Below are 16,437 nucleotides of genomic sequence, written 5' to 3' on the forward strand. Positions count from 1 at the left end.
GCACCCTGCAGATTATGCCACTGTCATCCCTCAAAGAGGGAAAAGAGCAAAAAGACATTTTTTTTCTTCCCCACATTGACAGAATTTCACCTTTCCAAAATTGGGGCATATACAAAAGATTTTTTTTCCTAGCCTTTTGTTGGCAGATCATTGGGAGCTTATCTGTGCTGTTTGATGAAATAACAAATGATCTTTGTTTTCCCCCTTTCTTCTTCAGCTGACCTGAATAATGTCAGGTTCTCGGCTTATAGGACTGCCATGAAACTCCGAAGACTGCAGAAGGCCCTTTGCTGTGAGTATTAACCAGTGCTCGAAATACTTGATAGTTACTCTTTGCTTAAAAAAAAAAAAATGATTGGGGTATTTGCTCTTGAGGAGGGGAGAAATAGCTCTCTCAAGTCCAGTTGTAACAGAGAATTCATTTTTTTCAAATCTCTTTGGCTTAATGTACATCTAGATTGGGGCTCCCCTGATTGCTCAATTCTGGGGCTTCCCTGGTAGCTCAGCTGGTAAAGAATCCATCTGCAATGTGGGAGACCTGGGCATCTAGATTACTCAGTCACTTGTTGAGAATCATTCCTCTCACCATTCCTCAGCTACTGATGTTGAATTGGTAAGAGACTGATCATTTTTATTTTCTAATGTATGGCACTGGCATCCAGAAGTATCTTTATGAAACTTGAATTATCTCCCCATTCCACCTTTATTTCTTCTTAGAAAATGTGTTTAATGTTTGAAGTATTAGCACTCGCTTGCCTTAGCCAACCAAAGCACAGAGATGGGTATTGTTTTTTAGCTTGAATGCTAATGTTGAGATCAATGCTGTCATAGAAGAATGATGACAAGGTTGTTTTTCTGCTTTTGCTAAATAACATGCCTCGGTGGGAAAAAAATCCCAGCGTGTCCTACAACACCCTCAGTTCATTAGAGAGTTTATGTAACTGTTACTAAGTTATTGAGAGCCTGTGTATGCTAATGATGTGAGCACGAAATAGACAGGCACAGTCCTTTCGCTAATGGAACCTATAGTCTAATGAGGGACACACAGGGTATCCAGAAGTCTACAGACATAGGTAAACATATATAAGATCATCAAGAACCTCTACAACCTGTTTTTTTTTTTTTTTTTTTTTTTTTTAAAGCAACGCGATTGTCTCTATTAAGGCTTTATGGGCACCTGAGAAAAAGTGAAGGGACAATTTGAATGTTGTATATTTAGTCACATGACAGTGGATGGGGTACCATGAGAACAGCTAGTTGTGGGGGTGGGGTGCTGAGAAGGTTTGCTTGAAGAGCCACGTGAGTCCAGAAAGGTGAGTAGAGTTCAGTCTGGGAGGAGCGTTCTCATCAGAAGGCAGAGCGTGTGTTGAGGCATGGGGTCCAGAGATGCACTCAGGATCTGAAAATGCCACAGCATGATAAAACACAGGAGCTCCAGGGAGGGGCTGTGGTAAAATATGGCTGGAGCCAGGCAGACTGTGAAAGGTTTTTACACTTAAGTTACACAGGGTGGGAAGGAGAGGGTGGGATGAATTGAGAGAATAGCATTGAAACATATACATCACCATATGTAAGAGAAATGGCCAATGGGAATTTGCTGTATGACACAGGGAGCTCAGACCAGTGCTCTGTGATGTCCCAGAGGAGTGGGTTGGGGTGGGAGGTGGGAGGGAGGTTCAAGAGGGAGGGGGCATATGTATACCTATGGCTGATTCATGTTGATGGATGGCAGAAGCCAACACAACATTGTAAAGCCATTATCCTCCAATTAAAAATGAATTAAAAAAATTTTTTTAAAAACAAGGTACGTCCTCCAATTACAAAAAAACTTAAAGAATGTGGAAATCAGTAGGGGAGCCATGCAGTGGAATGGTGTGTTGAGATTGTCATTTAGAAAGATGACTCTGGCTGTGGAATAGAGCCTGTGTCAGTGCTGGGGGTGGGGGTGGGGGTACAGGGAGGTGTGGGGGTGTACCCCTGCAGGGGAAGAAACTTGGTGAGCAGTTTTGGTCCTCTAAACCAGCAATCTGGTAGCCTGAATTGGCAGAGTAGGAATGGAGAACACTGGGAGGACTTGAGAAATACAAGGTGGAATTGATAGGCCTTAGTGACAAGTTTGATGTGCCTGGTGAGGATGATCAAGGAAGAGACTTAGGTGCTCAACTGAGATGAATGGTGGGCCTGCCAGCAGAGTTAGCCATATACACATAGCTGTGGTGCTCAGGAGAAATAGATGAGCAACATTGAGGAATTGTGAGTGTGGAGATGCTTAGAGAGAGGGAAAGTAACAAGAAAACAGTATTTGAGACCAAGGGTGACCCATGTACAAAGGGGACTACAAAGGAACACACACACAGAGTATAGTACCACATACTATGCAGGCAGGAAGAAGGGGCCCACCACCAGGCTCAGATGCTGCTGGAAGGTCAGGAGGAAGTGGGCCCAAGTGTCCATTGGGTTGAGCAACAAGGACGTCCTCAGGAACTTGGGTGAGATTTTAGGGGACATGGTGGAGGTGGTGAAGTGGGCTTAGAAGTCAATGAAAAGTGGGGATGTAGAGAGAGTTGGTTGAAATGATTCTTGGAGAAAGGTTGTGAAGGGAAGCGGGGCATTCGTTAGCTGGAAGGGGCAGAGGAGTTAATGGAGGGTACATGCATTTAGACTGAGAGAAGCCTGAGTCTATTCCAATGAATATTAGAAGACAGGACAGAATGGACATTGTTGACTGAAGAGGAGATAATAAAACATGTGAGTCCTGGGAGGATGGGAGAAGATAACCCAGAGCCCATGAGAAGGAAAGAGGTGCCTGTCTTCCAAGGTAGTGAGTAAGGTGAGGAGAGGATGTGGGCAGGGCTAGGTAACTGAGGAGACCTGGGGGAGGCAGGCGAGGGATGCCCATGGACAGGGCTCCATTTTTGGCGTGAAGGTGGATGAGAGTTCCTGGGCTGCAGTTAATGGCAGAAAGTCGAGGTCAGCCTTATCTCTGTGGCCAGGGAGAGGGCTATTTTGAAAAGCAGCATCTTGGAGCTCAGCGTCGGCTGAGTGTTTTAGGGCTGCACCCATCCTTGGGGGGATTTCTCCAGGAGGAGCTGGATGATTCTGTTCCAGGTGGGCAGAGACCAGCTGGGCAAGAGAAATGAGGATCTGGTCAAAAGAGGGGGTAAGTGGTTGGAATGCTGCCTGCCCAGTCCATGTTGGGCAGGAAAAGCTGGGAATTCAGGTGGAAGCTGGTAATTAGGAGGTAGTGTGGTCAAATGGCCAACAAACGCTTCAGGGAGGTAGAGGAAGAGATTGTGCGGACGTGACTGGAAGGCCAGGAAGTTGTGGTCAGACGGCAGCAAGGCTCAGCAGTTTTTCAGAAGTGGAACAGGTCAGCTGATTGGTTCTAGGACATGACCATTTGCATGGGTGGTAGAGATGGACTAGATGTCAATTTCGCTGCAGCTGAAATAGGAACTTAAGGAACTGAGTGGCTAAAGTGACACACGAGTCATGATGGCCAATATTGAAATCACCCCAAATTGGACCCAAACTGGACCGAATTGAACCCAATTCATGGCCAAGAGCTGCGAACCCTGGCAACCGAAACTTTGAGAATGAAGGTATCTGACCAGGGGGTCCGCAGAAGCTAGCAGGAAGATGGTCAAGGAGTGTTGTTGGTGTGTGATTTTTACACAGTGATGGAGATGATTTTCTACACAGTGATGGAGAAGACGTGACTTAGAAGTGAAATTGTTTGGAAGGAGAGAGTAGGCCTGTCCTCTTTATCTTGATTCTCCAGTGCTCAGCACGAAGCCTAGTGCAGAGAAGGGCTTAATCTGTTTTCACGGCATGGATGTGTGAACGAAAGGAGATTCGGGCTTCCATTTCCATATAGGTTAGACTCTGAAACTATCACTTTTCAGCTGTATAGTTGTTAAGCTTAAGTGGTTTTTAGAGGACTCTCTGGACCTATGATTTCCATAGGGACCTGTTGAATGTACCAGAGCAGGAAAGAGGTAATTTGGGGTGGGGGAGTCAGAGGCCGGGTGGAGAAAGTCTTCTGCTTCTTTTTCATCTTCTGTCTCTGCCCCATCCCAGAGGTATAACCTCCTACTGAAAAAGGAGCTACTGTGAAATGGCTACTGTAGAGTGCTATGGTGTACAGTCCCGTGAAACCCTAAAAGTTCAGTAGAGATAATATGTTGTGCCAGCTCATACTATGAAAAAGCCCCCAAATGGACTAGATTGGACCACCCTTTCCATACTGTTCCTCGCAGATTTAGGCATTATTCGGTTCTTCTGTCAAAAAGTCTTTCCATTCATGAATGTGTCCCATTGTCTGTTATCTCACCATATGTTAAAATTTCCAATAAACGTGGGACAAATGGGGGAATCTGATATTATAAAACATTTTGACCATGGGTGGTTATGACCTCATAACAAAGTTAAGCTCTGAATGTAGAATGTAAAATTTTCACTTTTCAACTACTGTGCAACTCTCAGCACTTCCTTTCTCAGCATTACTTTTCTCATATTTCAAAAAGATTTAGGCACGGCAAAATGAGGGTGCATTTATCTAAATTAAGTACTAGATTCTCAGGAATGGTAGAAGGGTTCCACGTGGTGTATGAATACTGAATGAAGAGCTCAGCTATTCTTTTATTATTGAAAACATGCATGATCGCATTACTTCACTGTTCAGTAGATTATTTCAGAATTTCCCCTTAATTTTAGATATGCTTTGGTTTCCCTTCCGGCCTTTTCGTCATTTCTATGTCTGTAAAGCCATGATAAAGAGCTATTGTCTGGGGTCAGAGAACAAAACGTGCCCTGGCTAGCTTTTCCAACCGAAGGTCGTTTCCACTAACTCTTACTTTAATGAAAATTAATGATGTTATCTCAATGATTTCCTGATGCCAGTTAAGAGTTTGAATTACAGATGCCTTAGAAAATATGCCATGCTGCTGCCATTAAGCACTTAGTCTTATTTTTTTTCACTGCACTATCAAAGCTTCAGTACTGCAGAAACTTGAATACCACAGTGTTATCTGCTGTAGAGAATTTGCTGTTTAAGTCTAGAGCATCACCATTGGTCTATAATGTCCCCAGTTTGTAATCGGTTTAATGTTGCATGACTCTGTACTGCCTTTCAAGGCATTGTGAATGAAAATTAAACTGGACAGAAAAGCAGAGACAAAGATAAAATCTGGGTAAGATGGATTTATAAGCCAGTTCCTATGGCTGATAACCCATTGAAAGTTACAAAGAAGATAATCTGAGTTTTTTTTCTTTCTCCTACTGTGGTTCTCATGACATCCTATAGGCTTGTGGCTTCTAAAATTAAAAATATAGCCAACTTCTAAGAGCAGAAATAAAAAAGGCACTTAACAAAACCCGTGTATTTGGTTTATTAGTGTGTGGTGTGTTGGAGAGAGCCCAAACCATAGGGCTAAATATACTGCAGTGGATAAATGTGACAGATATTCTGCAAACAAGAAATAGAGAACAATTTGCTTCTGTTCGGCAACTAAATCACACAGTGGAGAAATTTTCTACCACCTGGAATTGTCTGCATAGAGGCACAATTGCCAGACTCATCCTTCCCACAAGGTAGCTAAGAAAGGTGCTCATTCTGGACCCAGGCACCTGACCTTTGGTGAATGTACAGAAAGGTGGCATCAGATAGGGTTTGGTTGCTAAAAACTTAGAGGACCCACCATGTAACATGGCTTACAAATCTACAGTCTCCTGTAGGAAAAGGTTACAATCAGGCAACAGTGTGACAGTCAGGATATGCCTCCATGGCCACTGGCTGCCTCACAGCATGGGTACCTGAGAGGCCAGTGTAATTATTTGGTCTCTTTTCTGCAAAAAATCTGTTCCCACATACCATGTATTATTGGGTTGACCAAAAAGTTCATTAGGGTTTTCCCAGAAGAAGGTTCGGAGAAACCCGAATGAACTTTTTATACCAGCCCAATATTGGGGGCTTCCTAGGTAGTTCAGCTGGTAAAGAATCCGCCTGCCATGCAGGAGACCCCGATTCAATTCCTGGGTCAGGAAGCTCCCCTGGAGGAGGGATAGGCTACCCACTCCAGTATTATTGGGCTTCCCTGGTGGCTCAGATGGTAAAGAATCCACCTGCAATGTGGGAGACCTGGCTTCGATCCCTGAGTTGGGAGAATCCCCTGGAGAAGGGCATGACGACCCACTCCAGTGTTCTTGCCTGGAGAATCCCCATGGACAGAGGAGCCTGGCAGGCTACAGTCCATGGGGTCATAGAGAGTCGGACATGACTGAGCGGCTAAGCACAGCACAATATTTTGGAGGAAGCCAAGGTCTCTGTTATTTCAGAATTCAAAATATCTTGAGGACAGAGCCAAACTCAGTTTCTCTGCTTCCGTGGTTTGACGGTATCGGTGCCCAAGGAGAGGGGGTTCCCATAATAGGAGCCATCTTGGGCTTCCCTGGTAGCTCAGACAGTAAAGAATCCACCTATAGTGCAGGAGATGTGGGTTTGATCCCTGTGTCAGGAAGATCCCCTGGAGAAGGTACATGGCAACAGACTCCAGTATTCTTGCCTGGGAAATCCCACGGACAGAGGAGCCTGGTGGGCTACAGTCAGTCCATGGGCTCACAAAGAGTCAGACACAACTGAGCAACTAACACACGTTCTCTCCCACTGTAGTCCTGCTTGAAATGTGTCCAGCACAGGAGTTACTAAGGAAAAGAAGGATGAGTTCTTAGCCACGGTACTCATGCTGTTAAGGAGAACCTTGGAGGTTCCACTCTCCAGTTATTGTTGCTTCCATTTCTAGTTTCCATCCTTCTCTTTCCTCTTGGATTTGGAGTCCCTTGATGTGTTCTTTTTGCACTAGGAGATCTCTTCCATCAGTTTCTCTTTTCTCACTCAAAGAAAATTCTGCCTGGCCAGGTAGTCCTCGCCCAGCTCCTAATTCTCCTAAGGTTCTTTTATTTTAATGGCCCCCTGCTCTTTGGTTCACCAGATTTGTTGCCACCATGTGGTAACATCTTCACTATAACTAGGAAATACAATTCAGAGGCAAAAATGTTGAGTCTCCCAGGCAGATGTCGTAGGGATAGTAGTCACTCCTAAACGGACCTTGGTTTCAAAATGCCACAGAAATATCAACAGCCATCCATAGCAAATTGCTGGCTTTTCATCTTAGGCCAGTGACATATAAACTTGCTCTATTAAAGACACAGAGACAAGTGCGCCTGACCACAGTTATGGTGTGACCATGAACCTGATCAGTGGCCCTGGGATTTACTTGTGTTCCTTGAACGGAAGACACATGGGGGCAGAATGGCTCTCACTAATGGCTGCCTGAACTGAGTTCTCATGAATATTAAGTATTCATGTGTATAATTACTGCCTCTTATATCTTTCATATACAATAAACACTTTGTACTAAGGTACCTCTGCGCTATTAGGTGTCTCTTCGTCCTTCAGTTCCTTTCTATCCCTTTCTGTGTTTAACATAAACATGCTGGTCCTTCCATTTTCCCCCAGCACATCTCATGAATTCTACCCATGTCAAACAAACTTCTATACTTGAAACATCTTAAAAGGTTTAACCTACTTGATTATTTAAAATGGAATTTAAAACTCTCGAAAGTAAATGTATATTCCATCCAGATTATCCATGTAATCTAGACTTTTACATGGAAGCTTCGGTATAAAGAAAAAGTATCAGCGCGATAAATCTGAATGTCTAAGTAACAACAAGAACAAAACAACCAAATTTTTGACTTTTCAATCTCAAGGAAGTAGGCCCACCAAATTCAACTTCGTTTTCCTCAATGATCCAAGCATCCCAATCGTCCCTTCACTCATTTGTAGCTTTCCTCACACACTAATGAAGCCAATAGCTTTTTTTTTACCCATGTATATTATGACAGATGGGGTTCAGTTCAGTTCAGTCACTCAGTCGTGTCTGACTCTTTGTGACCCCATGAATTGCAGCACGCCAGGCCTCCCTGTCCATCACCAACTACCGGAGTCTACACAAACTCATGTCCATCGAGTTGGTGATGCCATCCAGCCATCTCATCCTCTGTTGTCCCCTTCTCCTCCTGCCCCCAATCCTTCCCAGCATCAGGGTCTTTTCCAATGAGTCAACTCTTCGCATGAGGTGGCCAAAGTATTGGAGTTTCAGCTTCAACATCCTCCCAATGAACACCCAGGACTGATCTCCTTTAGGATGGACTGCTTAGATCTCCTTGCAGTCCAAGGGACTCTCAAGAGTCTTCTCCAATACCATAGTTCAAAAGCATCAATTCTTCGGTGCTCAGCTTTCTTCACAGTCCAACTCTCATATCCATACATGACCACTGGAAAAACCATAGCCTTGACTAGATGGACCTTTGTTGGCAAAGTAATGTCTCAGCTTTTTAATATGCAGTCTAGGTTGGTCATAACTTTCCTTCCAAGGAGTAAGCGTCTTTTAATTTCATGGCTGCAATCACCATCAGCAGTGATTTTTTGGGGCCCAAAAAAATTAAGTCTGACACTGTTTGCACTGTTGCCCCATCTATTTCCCATGAAGCGATGGGACCAGATGCCATGATCTTAGTTTTCTGAATATTGAGCCTTAAGCCAACTTTTTCATTCTCCTCTTTCATATATACCATCTAAACTTGCTACCACATACCTTTCTACCCTGTACCTTTTATAATCCTTCATCTTCTCAATGAATGACCATGCAGTGTTCGTTCAGATTATGAGACATCAGTATTCTCCAGATATGACTGGGTGAATATTCCCACAGGTTGCTTTCCCACACAGGTGCTTACTGACAAATACATCCTGTGAAGCAGACTCTAAAAGACATGATGCAGTCCAGGTCACAGTCATAACTCCCATCTCTTCACCCAGTGTGTTTGGTAGGTTGGCCAGCAGTACTGCTCACTTCTTGGCTCTTTAAAGGGTCATGAGTCATAGCCAAAGGGAGCATTGTTGTTGTTCAGTCACTCAGTCATGTCCGACTCTTGTGACCACATGGCCTGCAGCACACCAGGCTTCCCTGTCCTTCACTGTCTCCTGGAGCTTGCTCAAACTCATGTCCATCGAGTCGGTGATGCCATCCAACCATCTCATCCTCTGTCACCCCCTTCTTCTCCCGGCTTCAGTCTTTACCAGCCAGGGAGCATATTATTCTCTTATTCTAAGCCTCTTTCTAGGCACCAGAGTTGTGTTACCTTTTCTGTTTTTCACACCCATGTGGTGGCTTTCTTCCCTTCAGCAACAATCTTACCTTTCTTCCTTGTTACATTTTAATCCAATCTCTCCACCACCCCACCCCCATCCTCCCTTCCCTGCAGAGAGTGTATTCCCCTGGGTTCAGCCACTGTGCTAGTCCACATTTGCTGCTGCTGCTGCTAAGTCGCTTCAGTCGTGTCCGACTCTGTGCGACCCCATGGACGGCAGCTCACCAGGCTCCTCCGTCCATGGGATTTTCCAGGCAAGAGTACTGGAGTGGGGTGCCATTGCCTTCTCTGAGTCCACATTTAGGTGGTAGCAAAATGAGACATGCCTGGACTTTGCCTTCTCCTTCTTTTCCCACTTTTTGAGAAGGGCTCCCACTGGTTCCAAACAGAAAAAAAATGGGGCTGTCCTATCCACTAGTCAACAAAGCATGTGTTACATTCAGCCCTAGTTAGGTGAGGTGTGAGAAGGGGGTAATTCAGCCCATGAGTCCTGTGGAACTCTTGCACTTACCTTCCAACTAGCAATCATAGTCTCTTCTTTCAGGATATTACCACCCTTTAAGGCTCTGAATTGTAGCCCCAGTCAAGTGACTACTAGTGTTGCATTGAAAAAGAAAATTACGGTAAAGAAGAGTCAGACACGACTGAGCGACTTCACTTTCACTTTTCACTTTCATGCACTGGAGAAGGAAATGGCAACCCACTCCAATATTCTTGCCTGGAGAATCCCAGGGACGAAGGAGCCTGGTGGGCTGCCGTCTATGGGGTCGCACAGAGTCGGACACGACTAAAGCGACTTAGCAGCAGCAGCAGGGGACAGCCAGAAGTTCCTCACTTGAATTATGTTTCTAATTGTAATTGTTCTCATAGATGTAGCCCATTTATCAAAAGTGCTACTTCCCAGGTTCCTTTGGCTGGAACTCCACCTGCAGGCCAGAGAGGCTGAAACTCAATGGAAGGAGATTCTGAACTTTTTAAGCTTTTGCTCCTCCAACCAAGGAAGTTAGTTTCTAGCAGACTAACCATCAGTTTGCCATCCCCTTCTAATCCATTCTTCTAGCTCCTGGAGTTCAGGTTCTACCATTTCCAGATTCCAGTAGAAAGTTGTATTATTGATAACCAATTTCAAAGCCTGTACTACTTCAGACCGAGGGTGGCTTGGCAACCAGCATCAGTGGTTCATTTTCATCCCTTTTATCAGAATCATCATCTTTTCATTTGAAAAGAATGCCTAAAAAAAAAAAAAAAAAAAGAAACGAATGCCTTACCCATATTTTCAGCTAAGAATGAGTTGGAGCCTTCTAAACCATCTCAGTTCTTGCACTAATTGCTCTGGGCATGACAGTTAAGCTTAAGTAAGAGCTGATGAGGACTCAAAATGAGAGTCCTTACAAATCTACAGTTCATTACAGGAGAAAGGAGAAGCCTACCACGTACCAACAACGTTAAAACAGGGCCATGTGTCACACCCACAGGGTGGGGTCTGGAGAGGCCAAGTCCGAGCTCCAAGTGCCCTCTCTCTGTCAGGGCCAGAACAGGATGCACATTCTCTCTTGGATCAAGAACCACCAGTGTGAGCGCAGAGCACTTGAGAAACCAGGGATCACCCATCAGAGTCTCTGCCAGGATTGCTTATAACTGCTGGTGCCCTGGATATCTTCTCCCTGTATTTGCTGTTGTTCAGTCTCCCAGTCGTGTCTGACTCTTTGCAACCCCATGGACTGCAGCACGCCAGGCCCCCCTGTCCCTCACCATCTCCTGGAGTTTGCCCAAGGTCATGTTCGTTGCATCAGTGATGCCGTCCAGCCATCTCATCCTCTGACACCCTCTTCTGCTTCTGCTCTCAATCTTTCACAGCATCATGGGCTTTTCCAATGAGTCATCTGTTCGCATCAGGTGACAAAAATATCAGAGCTTCAGCTTTAACATCAGTCCTTCCAGTGACTATTCAGGGTTGATCTCCCTTAAAATTGACTGGTTTGATCTCCTTGCTGTCCAAGGGACTCTCAGAAGCCTTCTCCAACAGCACAATTCGAAGGCATCAATTCTTTGCCTTCCCTCCCTCATAGCCAGTCCCAAACCCAGTGGCCTTCATGGGCCTCACTGAGACCAGGTAAAAATGGCTAATGTTACTGCCAGCAGTAAACAACAGTGATAACCTGTAACCCATGGCTACCCGTAAACACAGTGAGTCACTTCTTTTCATTGCTTTGATCAAGGCTCCACATTGTGTGGCTGGTTTTAGCAAGACATGCCTTACCAACCTCAGAGTCTCTGGAATTAACCCTCGCAGCAAAGATAACTATATCAAAGCACATTGACTTTCTCGCTGGGCAAAGATTTTTTTTTGAGAAGTCCTTCAGCCTGAAGGGTAAGCCGCCTGTGGAAAGATGTGATGTCCACAACAGCCTCCTCTTCCCACAGACACCTTCTGCCTGGGCCAGAAAGTCAGCAGACACGTAGGAGTTACCCACCACGTCTGTGTCTGTACTACTGAGGTTGCAGGATTGTTGATATGTTAACATGGGGTGTCCAGGTTGACCCACAGGATGAGCCCAGGGTTGCGTGGGCACCACCAGACTTACTCTAACCAACATTTTGGTGCTTTTTTTCCTGCTCATATTATTGCTACTAGAGAAGGGAAGGTAGTTTTCTTTTATGTACAGTCTGGGAGGATTACCTCTACCACCCACCTTTCTTCTTTTCAGTACATGCCCCCACCTGTCATGCCATAATACCCAGAGCAAGTCTCCTCTCTGGTCTCAATTTTTCCCAACTGCAAACGCTTCTGAAAGGGGCTTTCTAGTTCACAACACTGAGGATTCTGTAAAAGACAAAAAAAAAAAATCCAGCAAAACTCCTCACTTGTGGCGTGTATAGAAAAGAATGGCGTGGACATTTAAACCTAGGATGTTAAGAGGGTGAAAAAGTGAAAGCGTTAGTCATTCAGTCGTGTCCGACTCTTTGGGATCCCATGGACTGTAGCCCGCCAGGCTCCTCTGTCCATGGGATTCTCCAGGCAAGAATACTGGAGTGGGTTGCCATGCTCTTCTCTGGGGGATCTTCCCAACCCAGGAATTGAACTCGGATCTCCTGCACTGCTGGCAGATTCTTTACCTTCTGAGCCAGGTGATCAGGCACAACCAGCACCTTGGGAACCATTCATGGGATCCTACGCTTGAGATCCCACCCTACCCCATCCCCTTCATTTTCTGCTTTTCTTGCTTAGCAGAGAGAACCCTGGAGAGCTGGTCATTTTTTGTCTTGCCCCCTCTGTCACCCCTAGATGGTCCCTATGCTTCACTGGCATCCAAACCTCTAGCATCCTCTACTGTCAAAATAATTTTTGAAGGAAAAGATGTATTAGAACATACTTGGTTTTTTTTTTTTATAGCTTTAAAATGTATTCCCTAGTGAATACACTAAAGGACATATATTCTTCTCCTAAACGGAAATTCCTAGCTTGAGGTAAAAGGATAGTTTCACAGAATTGTGGCTGCTGGTTGCTTGTTGAGGCTTCTGGAAACAACTAATCATTATGTTTAATGTTTCATCAAAAAATGCCAATGTGTTCTCCAAGATGCTCATTTCGCACAGTTAAGTATATGTTTGTGTGGCAATTACATTGCCCCTATTGATTTTCTCACATCTTTGCAAGTCCATGATATCGGCTCTATATACCTCAATAGGAGTCTTTCACCAATTATTCCGTGAAAATGGAGTTCTGTTTGATATGTTAATTTTAGGAAAATGTGTTCTCCAGTCTTCTGTGATAGATCATTCTTGTGTTTAACTACATTTGGTTGTAGCAGAGCACACTGCACAGTATTTCTCTTCCCAACTATATCATCTCCTGTTCCTATGATTTCGGAGCAGTTGCTTTGCACCCCTCTGGAGCTATTGATGCTCCTAATTTCCTATTCTGTGTGTTACCCATTCACCTGTATGGAGAGGAGAGTAGGCCTCATAAAAAGAAAAGAAATGCCATCTTGCTGTTGGTTGTTCATGTCCATCACACAGGGAAATTAGACTCTTCATACCAAAGTGAGTCTTACAGATTCTCACTTGTTAGCTCTTATATCCTTGGATATAAAGCAAAATATCTATCATGATTAAGGCAAAGTAACAACAACAACAAAAAACCAATAGAAAAACTTCGAACCACCCACTGTTTCTCTCAATATATAAAGAAACATGTTGGGAATATTGGTATTTGGAGGAAGTCTGGTTTTCTCTTCTGGTGATGAAAATGGTGTGCTGATTACGTACACCTGAAAACTCGTCCTGAGAGGAAGTCACGCACATAGCAGAGGGGATGAAAGTTGGTGTCTTTTGTCTCTACATCTTGCTCTGGTCTCCCATACAGTCCCCACTCAGCCTTCCCCTCCTCCTGTCCCCCTACCTCCTTGTATTGTTATTTTTTTATCTTTTTTCTGTTTCCTACCTCCCTCCCTTTCAAATCAAGTTACGTTCCTTTCTGCTACTTGAAACACAGTCTCAGCTTCCATGTAAAGGGGTCATTCCTTTATCTTGAGAGTATTTTTAAGCAAAAGAGTGGGGAGCTTTGCTTTGATAGGATGAGTGCTCCGTCAGGGTATTGTAGGGAGACTGGTCCGTGGACATAGAGGTCTTTACTCACTGGAATGATAGACAAAGGAAAAAAAAAAAAAACACTTGCATCCACCATGGGGTCTCTTCATACTTCCAGGGAAACTTCAAAAGGGTACTATTTTCCTTTTTGAAAAGAGAAAAACGTGCAGTACATAGGTATTAATCTACACAGGTATTAACCACTATTTTTGGGTTTTGTCCTTAACATTTAATTAGAACTAGCCACAAACAGTAACTAGGAAAATGCATTAAAGCCTTAAATTTGCATCTGTTTTGTACAGGGCAGCCTGTTTACTGACTGGCATGGCTATGTTTATCTGAAGTTACATTTAGAATTTTGTTGCCTCCTCCCCCAGGATGTGTGAGAAATTTACTTAATTACCATTGACTCTCTTTCTCTCTCAAAGGACTGAGAATGCAGACCAGAGCTTAGATGTATAAGGTGTCATAAAAGCTATGCTGTTGCATTCTCAATTTGGCTAATAAATTGACTTTAGAGAAAAGCATCTTCCCAGGACCCTTGGGAGTAAAGCTTATGATTTGCTGATGTTGGACAAGGTTGAGGTTTCACTTTTGATACATGTATATGGTATTAAATACCACCTTAGATCACGGAAACCTCCCACTCCCCACCAAACTTACAAAGTTCTTGTGCTGTGCTCAGTTGCTTCAGTCATGTCCAACTCCTTGCAACAGGCTCCTCTGTCCATGGAATTCTCCAGGCAAGAATCCTGGAGTGGGTTGCCATTTCCTTCTCCAGGGGATCTTCCCAACCCAGGAATCGAATTTCACGCATCTCCTGCATGAAATACATCATAGGTGAAAGGAGAAGTAAGTGAGCCTTACATCTGAAAACTAGATAGGTGACGCAGTTATTTTAGTTTGTCTATAGAAAATTTTAGTGAAGTTGAGTATTTTTTCACCTAGTGTTAATGTAGCAAGAGAGATTAGGAGGTGACTGATATTTCAAGGAGAAAAATACTTAATGATTGTAAGTGCATAGCTGGAAATCAAGTTTATACAACCCTAACCATACAGATTAATCAAACTGACCTCTGATACTAATACAAGAAAGTACTGTCAGGAACCTTTGAAAATCTCTAGTGAAACAGTTTTTTTTCCCCCATCATTTGGGTGGAAATGACTCTGTTCCTATAGAACACTGTGGGTCCCTTTAACTCCCCAAAATTGCCCAATAGTTCCAACATAGGTACAGTCTCTTCACTCACTTCTTCACCCACTGCCAGTGAGACTTCAGAACAACCTCTGAGCTTGTGAATAATTGAAAGTCGCTCAGTCTTGTCTGACTCTTTGCGACCGCATGGACTATACAGTCCATGGAATTCTCCAGGCCAGAATACTGGAGTAGGTAGGCTTTCCCTTCTCCAGGGGATCTTCCCGACCCAGGGATCTAACCAGGGTCTCTTGTATTGCAGGTGGATTCTTTACCTTACTCATCAAACTCATAGCCAAGGGATGGGAAGAAGACACTTCAATAAGAGAGGGTAGGGTTCGGGTTTGGTGTTTACTAAAGGGTACAAGACCATCCTACTAGGATAGTCAGAAACAGTTACAGAAGGGCTTTCCCCTTGAAATGACCGGTAATGTTCTGTGGCTCTTGCAGTGGATCTTTTGAGCCTGTCAGCAGCATGTGATGCCTTGGACCAGCACAACCTCAAGCAAAACGACCAGCCCATGGACATCCTGCAGATCATTAACTGTTTGACCACTATTTATGACCGTCTGGAGCAAGAGCACAACAATCTGGTCAACGTCCCTCTCTGCGTGGATATGTGTCTCAATTGGCTGCTGAATGTTTATGATACGTACGTATGGCAGGCTTTCTCCAGACTCTACCACAGGAGGCTTAGTTTACAGAACAGTGACGGTGTAATTAGCATCACAGCAGGGCTTTGTTCTAGAAATATGGTCCTCAGGATGAAAGTTTCATGAAGCCACGTGACCAAATGCTATCCCTGTGATTAATCATTTTTGCATTTAATGAAACCAAAAAAATGTTTTGATATGCTGGGAGGTAAAGAACTAGGATGTAGATTGCACTCAGATTAGAAAGCAGACAAAACCTCGAGATACTCATTTTTCCAGTAGTAAGATGAGTCAGCGTGTAGCCGTTGGTTCTTGCCCTTGCTAGCCTGCGTATCTTGAATTCCTCCACCCTCTTTGGGTGCGGCTCCTTCTACCCATAGGGATGCGCTCCTGGACGTGTGACACTCCTGTCCCCAGCTCCAAATAGTGTTAGCTGATACTCAAGAGATTTTTGCAGAGGAGTGTGAATGGTTATGCAAAATAAAAGAAAAGAAAACAAGCCCTAATGCAGCAAATTCAGATCCTCAAACCGAGGAATTCTGTTTGTTTTTGTTTTGTTTTGTTTTATAAATAAGGATTGATGAAGTTTTAGTTTGGCACCTCCATTCATTCTTCTGTCTGAGAGAGCACTTGTTTTTATCTTTGGGATTCCACCCCCCCAGTTTTGTCTTGAGCTTAATGAAGACAACTGAGGAAGGTAGCAGCAGGAATTGGTCTTAATTTCAACTGAATTCTTCTTAGACATCAAACTTATTATATGCCTGATTTCACATGTCAGCAAGAACA

General features: G+C 44.0%; 1 protein-coding gene and 1 long non-coding RNA gene across 18 annotated transcripts in view; both read left to right on the forward strand.

Annotated features, from left to right (window-relative positions):
- The window catches only part of DMD (dystrophin), a 2,147,259-nt gene that overhangs the window by 2,029,043 nt on the left and 101,779 nt on the right, over positions 1-16,437 (forward strand). For all 17 annotated transcript variants that reach the window (XM_081564318.1, XM_081564319.1, XM_081564320.1 and 14 more), the window contains 2 exons: positions 218-292; positions 15,449-15,650. In XM_081564318.1, the coding sequence (XP_081420444.1) occupies positions 218-292; positions 15,449-15,650 (277 nt within the window). The remainder of the gene's footprint in view (positions 1-217; positions 293-15,448; positions 15,651-16,437) is intronic.
- LOC145535984 (uncharacterized) lies at positions 3,534-10,469 on the forward strand. Its single transcript, XR_014075571.1, has 2 exons — positions 3,534-6,267; positions 9,989-10,469. It is a non-coding gene; the product is annotated as an uncharacterized LOC145535984 (long non-coding RNA).

This window comes from Giraffa tippelskirchi, chromosome X, assembly GCF_054371585.1.
Source record: "Giraffa tippelskirchi isolate mGirTip1 chromosome X, T2T-mGirTip1v1.2.pri, whole genome shotgun sequence".
NCBI lineage: Eukaryota > Metazoa > Chordata > Mammalia > Artiodactyla > Giraffidae > Giraffa > Giraffa tippelskirchi.